This window comes from Formica exsecta, unplaced genomic scaffold, assembly GCF_003651465.1.
Source record: "Formica exsecta isolate Colony F162 unplaced genomic scaffold, ASM365146v1 scaffold575, whole genome shotgun sequence".
NCBI lineage: Eukaryota > Metazoa > Arthropoda > Insecta > Hymenoptera > Formicidae > Formica > Formica exsecta.
The window spans coordinates 1-6,936 of NW_021853010.1; the positions used below are offsets into that span (position 1 = coordinate 1).

At 43.4% G+C, this 6,936-nt stretch overlaps 1 protein-coding gene across 1 annotated transcript in view; it reads right to left on the reverse strand.

Annotated features, from left to right (window-relative positions):
• Positions 1–126: 126 nt before the first annotated feature.
• The window catches only part of LOC115242166, a gene marked incomplete at its 5' end in the record, with an annotated part of 15,099 nt that continues 8,289 nt past the window's right edge, over positions 127–6,936 (reverse strand). The window contains one exon of the mRNA XM_029818255.1: positions 127–380. Coding sequence (XP_029674115.1) covers positions 166–380 — 215 coding nt within the window. The remainder of the gene's footprint in view (positions 381–6,936) is intronic.

Below are 6,936 nucleotides of genomic sequence, written 5' to 3' on the forward strand. Positions count from 1 at the left end.
CTACCGCGTACCGCTTGATACGTATCATATACTTCTTCTTCTTCTCCTTTGCTATTAAATGGCCACTTCTGATCTAGGGGGAGATCAATATAATCGGGCCAAAAACCGGTTTAAAGAGATGTATAAAATAGAGAGTAAAGGAGCAGGTGAATGATTCGGGATATGTTAAATGCTTAGGTTACAAGATCTGAAAAAGGAGTATAATGCGTGGACAACCCCGGAGGAAGGTTTTTCCAAAATATCCTGAATCTTGAAAGGCGGAGTCTTCTCGAGTTTTATCAGCTGAGCCAAGAGCGACGTCCTTTGAGCGTGGTAGAGCGGGCAGTTCCAAAGAGTGTGATCTGCGTCTTGCATGGGGTAACCGCAAGAGCAAGAAGGGTCTGCAACCAGATTGCAGCGGTGTAAACTGTAGTTTAGGGCGTAATGGTTACTTCTGAGCCTACAGCAGGAAACGATGCTTTCTCTATTAAGCTTTAACTTGTGGAACCAAGGTTTGAGGGTAATTTCTTCGAATGAATTAAAATATTTAGATCCTTTGAATCTGCCTTGAGTCTTGAGCGCTTTGCTAGTGTGTTCAATGAATTTCCTTCGAGGGATGGAATAGAAGTCTGAATGAGGGATATACTTCGTAGAAAACTGGCCTATAGAAATAGCTCTTTTTGCCTGATAGTCAGCCGTTTCGTTGCCTATGTGTGCCGGGATCCAAACGATGTTATTCTCATATCCAGCCAATTTTAACTCGTAAAGTTTTTGTTTGATGGCGTAAATGACGTAGTTATACGAATGGGCTATGTTGATAGAGAGAAGTGCTTCAGTAACGCTTTTGGAGTCGGTAAAGATAACAGATTTGGAAATAGAGTTGGATAGAATGTATTCGAGTGTGTAGAGGATAGCCAGTGCCTCTGCCGTAAAGATGGAGGAGAAAGAGTGGGTCTTGAATAAAAGTTGCAAGTGAGGAGAGGGTGAGTATATGGCGAAGCCTACATACTCATCCGAGTCGTTTTTAGAGGCGTCTGTGAAGAAAGACCTGGAAGAGGAGATTAGGTGTTTGTATGTATCGAAGAAGACGATCTGGGGGATAGGAGCGTTTTTTAGCGTCGTAGTCAATGGAGTAGACAGCAGGGTAGTCAAATTTTTTTATATAAGACTTGTAGTGCAACAAAGTGTTGAAGGATCTAAATAAGAGGAACTTCTCCGAAGGATTTACTTTAAGGGTTCTGCGGGAGTACCACAAAAAGGCAAATAGTTTGTCGATGAGCGGATGAGAGTCGAGCGCGAAAATCTTAAGAATGTATTTAGAGGTAAGGAGTTCAAACCGGGATCTTAAAAGGCCCTCACTGGCTTTGGCAAGAATTATATTCGTAGGAGTAGTCCTTCTAAAACCCAGACAAGCACGAAGGGCGCGATATTGGATTTTTTCAAGATAATACATAGTTGAAGAGTTGTTGAACGGAAATGTGAGGCATCCATATTCCATGGAACCTCTTATAAGAGCTCTGTAAATGTTCAGTAGCGAGGAGGGCGCTCCTCCCCACCAGGTGCCTTTTAGCATGTTGAGAATGTTAAGGAGTTTGGAGCATCGAACAGAGAGAGCTTGTATGTGATTTTTGCCAGAGAGACGGAAATCAAGATGAATGCCTAGAAATTTACAGGTATCGGTTGAGGAGATGACAGAATTGTTTAGGTTGATGGAATAAGCTAATGGATTGATGTGTTTTTTCGTGAAAATGATTAATGATGATTTTGAGGGCGAGACCGTTAAGCCTTTAGAAGAGAGATATTTGAAAACCTTATTGGATGAAGCTTCTAGTTCTTGAAGTGCACTCTCGATTTTGTTAGAACTGACAAAGATGGCAATATCATCCGCGAATTGAACCAACTCGCAGTCTTCTCCGATATGTCTATTAATCTTCGAGATGTATATGTAAAAAAGAATGGGGCTAAGGATAGAGCCTTGTGGGACGCCCTTATATGAGAAATATTCATCTGTAAGTTCCCCGTTTACTACGAATTGAAGTTTGCGCGCGTGGATAAGTCTGTAGATGAAGTGACATAGATGAGGAGGAAGGCCTAGCTCTTCTAGGTCGGAGATGAGAATAGAGGGAATAACGTCATCAAAGGCGTTGGAGAGATCCAGAAATAAGCATGCAGTGGCTGTGCCCCGTGTAAAGCTGGTGTGAATTTCGATAGTGAGGATGGAGAGATTGTCTTGGCAGGAGCGATATTTCCGGAAACCGAATTGTGATGAGGGGAGCTTTTCATAGCGTTCCATCCACCAGTCGAGTCTGAAAAGGACAAGTTTTTCAAGAACTTTAAGGCAGCAAGAAGTGAGGGAAATGGAGCGGAATTTCCCCGGAGTAACTTTAGGAATGAGGTAGACTAAGGAATGGCTCCAGGACTCTGGAAATTCCCCGGAAAAGAATAGGCCATTCAGTATTGAGAGGAAAACGGGATAGTATTCCTCCGGGAGGCTAGATAGGATGGTGTAATCGATCTGATCTATACCGGGTGAAGACTTTTTGGATTTAAGTGGGTAGATGATGTGAAGAAGCTCGTCTAAACGGAAGGGATTGTCAAAGATGCGACAAGAGTAGAGACGGTCGGAATTGAAAGAAGAGGTTGAGAGTTTGTGAAGGCATGAAGGAGGAGCAATAGAGTTGATTAGGTTTTGAATCTCGGGTGGAATACCAAAGTTAGAAGGAGGAGGAAGGAGGAAGGGATTGAGGAATCTGTTCTTGAACCTTTTCACGATGCGCCATAATGCTGAGATGTTAGTGGAGGAAGTTATAGATTCGCAGAAAGATCTCCATCCCTTGCGTTTGGCTTGACAGAGAATTTTTTTGGTAAGGGCTTCTTGTTTTTTCCAATTGAGGAAGGTGAGCCTGGAAGAATTACTACGAAAAGCGCGCAATGCTTGTCTTCTCAGGTCGACAGCTTTGGTGCAGCTTTCGCTCCACCAGGGGGCGGGAGGATGAGTTAAGAATCCGTTATGCTTGTTATTTCTTTTTGTTCGCGTTTTGTTGCAAGGATTATTCCTGTCAGCTTTGCACTCGGGGAGGAGAGAGATCACAGTGTCTTTAAGAAAGTTGCAGAACGCGTTGTATTTTTCTGTCGGAGAAAAATTTTTGGATTCGAGGCGCGCACAGAGTGCGGGAAAGGAAAGTGAAAGAGTAGCGAAAAGAAGTTTACGTTTGATTTTAGAGGTATGAAGACGGTGCGAGAAGAAAGAGCGAGACTTAATAGGATAACTGACCGAGATTACGGAAGGGATGTGATCACTGCCCAGAGAGTCATCGAGAGGGTTCCAGGAACAGTAAGGAATTAGGTTGGAGGAGACAAAGGTTAGGTCAATGACAGAGGAAGAGCGAGAAAAAAAGGAAATGAAGGTAGGGGTACCATTATTGATTGGAAAAAAGGAGAAGTCCTGAGAGGAATTGAATAAAGAGTTACCCACCGAATCAGAGCGATTACAGCCCCAGGATGAGTGATGTGCGTTGAAATCGCCTGTGATGATAATTTGGGGAGAGGGAGGGAGGAAATTAAAAAGATCTTCCGAAAGGAGAGGGTCCGAAAGAGTGAGATGTCTGTAGATAGAAATGAAGAATGTTGTTGAGCGAGGAGGGAACTTTGATCCCCACCGCCTCAAGAATTCCGTCTGGAGAGAAAATGGAGTCGAGTTTGGTGAAAGGAATAACAGAGAGCTGGTTCTTGACAGCCAGCAGGACCCCTCCGGATCTATTGGAGGGACCGTCTTTACGTAATATGTTGTAGTCTTTTAGCAAAAAAGATTTGTCCGGCGAGAGCCAAGTTTCAGATAGGGTTAGGATGTCATACTGGCTTCCGATTTGGGAGAGGATATCCGTTTTATTAAGGATACCATAACAGTTCCATTGGAATAGGGAGAAATCGTTAAGGAAACGGCAGCTAGTCATTTACGGAGGAATGAGGGGGGGCGGGAGCCGGATTAGCAGCGAAGGCGTGAAGGAACTGAATGACTGCAGGAATGGCATCGGACCAGTTGATGGAGGAAAGCAGAGGAGAGAGTTGAGAGAGAAGGGGAGCCAAGAGAAGAAGGGTCTCATGGAGAGTTGGAGGGTTGGAGGTGGGTTTAGAGTTAGCGATCGAGCTGAGAGGAGGAGCCGGAACAGGAAAAAAGGGAGTGGAGGGAGTAGAAAAAGAGACATTTGAGCGGAGTTGTTTTTGAGAGCGAGAAGGAGAGGGGAGTCTATTAAGTTGTTCGAGCTGGGGCAGAGAAACGGATTTAAGTTTCGAATTGCGCGTTAGGTTCAAAAGGGGGGTAGGCTGAGTTATAAGGTTGGAAGAAAAATATTTAGAGGCATTAGCGTACGAAGCAGAGGGAGAAATGGAGGTGGAAAGGGGGGGGGGCGAGTAGGAGTTAGAATGAGAGGGATGAGCTTTAGGATGTGTAGAGGGTAAGTTGGGGAAGTCTTCAGAGGAAGAGGAATAGGGCGGAGGGGATCTGTTACCTTTAAAGATTTATCTCGCGTCTAACAGAGAAACGTTTCTATAAGCTGCGTATTTCCTGATCTCCTTCTGTATAGAGAGTTCCGGGCAGAGAGTAGAGTCTGCTCTGTGTTCACCCTGGCAATTCACGCACCTTGGCGGGTTTTGAGCACGTTGACAGTTTTCCTTGGAATAGGTGTGTCCTTTGTCACCGCAGTGTGCACAGCGTGGCTGACTTTTACAGTTGGTTTGAATGTGTCCAAATCTAAAACAGCGATTGCATCGTGAGACTCTTGCAACATATGGAGACACGGGATACCTGACGTGAAACATGAAGACATGATTTCGGGATCTTTGTTCCTCAAAGGTGAGCGAGACAGAGAGAGAAGGCACGTAAGTGACAGGATGAGGATGAAGAATCTTCTTGAGAATCCATGTGAAAGATTGTTGTGGTTCTCCGATTCATTCTATTGACAGCGACAACCTTGATCGGACTTGTGATATTACTTAAGATCTCATGGTCAGAAAGATCCTGTGGGACGTCTCTAATGATGCCCTTCCTAGAAGTGCGGAAGGGGAGAATAAATGCTTCTAGATCTTTAAGAGAGAGTCTCTTGTCTTCTACTAAGGCGTTGGCAGCCTCTCTGGTTTTAAAGAAAACCGAGGCTTTAGAATATCCAATTTTCTTTATTTCCATGATCTCTTTAACGTCGAGTTCACAAATGACTCTTCCTACAAAAGTGGGGTGTAGCGAAGACTTTGGATTAGAGATATGTTGAATATGAACATCAAAGGGTCCGGCGTTATTGGCCGAATAGCGGTTGTCACGGATGCTGTCTGAAAGAGAGATGGAAGATCCAGAAACTGGACCATGAAGTGAGTTGACACTGTCTTCAGTGCTTGTACCCAAGTTCTTGCTGGAGGAGGATGACAGGTCTTTCTCACAGTGTCGTTTAGCGCTTATTTTGGCGCGAGGATCAGGCGTGGAGCCTGCCTCAGAAATCAATGCCTCAAGGGCGGTCGCTACTATGGGTTCGTCTACGTCCATGGTAGTTCTTATGGATAGAATGAGGACTTACTTGCAGAGAGAGGTGGTGAGATCCCACGCAGGTCGACAGCGACGATACCCTTCCTCCAGGGGAGGAGAGAGAATAGGAAAGTCTGCGGTAAAGAGCGAGAGAAAAGAGAGGGATTAAATATTTTTTCTGAAAGAACAAAGAAGGCACAATGGCCGAAGCCTCGAACAAAGGCGTAGTAGTGGCCGGCGTCCGAATTTGCACTGATAACGGTTCAATCGTTGCAGGGCCGCCTATATTACAATGTTCCAGAGGAAGCACGCGATAAACGGCGTCGATATATCTATACTGAGCACTCGAGGTAGCCCAGAAATGGGCTGATTTAACAATTCGCTAGGAGGCACTCGAAAACACGTGTGACTACAAACGATACCAAGATGGCGGTCGCCGATACAATCGATTGCCTCTTAAGAAAGGCCCTTAATGGCTCTAACTGAAAACTGGAAAACCACATGCGAAAATGCGTTTCACCATGTCCGTTCCCGTCCACATCCGATAATCAAAGAAAACAATGGAGATATCCATCATTCATCCATATATCATAAGTGGCTGTTCGTGATTGGTCTAAAACTAGTATCAAACTACCGACTGTCGATCGCGACTGCTGACTCTCATCTGGCCAATCATAGCGTCGACGCCTCGCATCGACGCGGATTGGCCAGATGAGAGTCGGCAGTCGCGATCGGCAGTCGAGTCGGCTTTTGCACAGTAGTCTACGGGCTTAAAGTCTTTAAAGTCTAAGGGTAATATAATATTACATTTGTCGTACGACAAACTTTTTAAACATATTAATTGACTGCAAAATAGAAAATTTCTTGAATCTTTAGAAATTAGCTAATCAATGCGCTTAAAAAGTTCGTCGTACGATAAATGTAATATTGGTCTAAAAGAATATACCAAGTTCGTAATATACAGTTGTTAATATGTTTATGTTTTTATTACCAATTCTGATTCCTCAACTAGGTGCACTCGATATTATAGTGTGTACGTCACGTAAACTATAACCCGGAGAGGGGATCGGAATACAGTTCACAGTGTAAAATATTGGCAGTATATATATACATATACATATATATATACATATATATATATATATATATATATATATACATATCTTATATTTTCAGAAATAATAGTAAGGCGCTCGTTTTGTTTTAATTTTATGGATTTTTTTGCGGAGTTCCATATTAAAGAAAAAAAAGGGTTTGAACTATTCAATGATTGGTGAAAAAACGATTGAAAGCTGTTGAAAACCGATAGTGTTTAATCGATTTTTGGCAATATAATATTTTTTTGCAAGGGTTCCTTATTAAAAATAATATTAGGAGATTAAGTTTTTTTTCTGGCATGTTGTATGAATATTAATAAAACGTTACGCGCAAGGTCCCTGGGATGG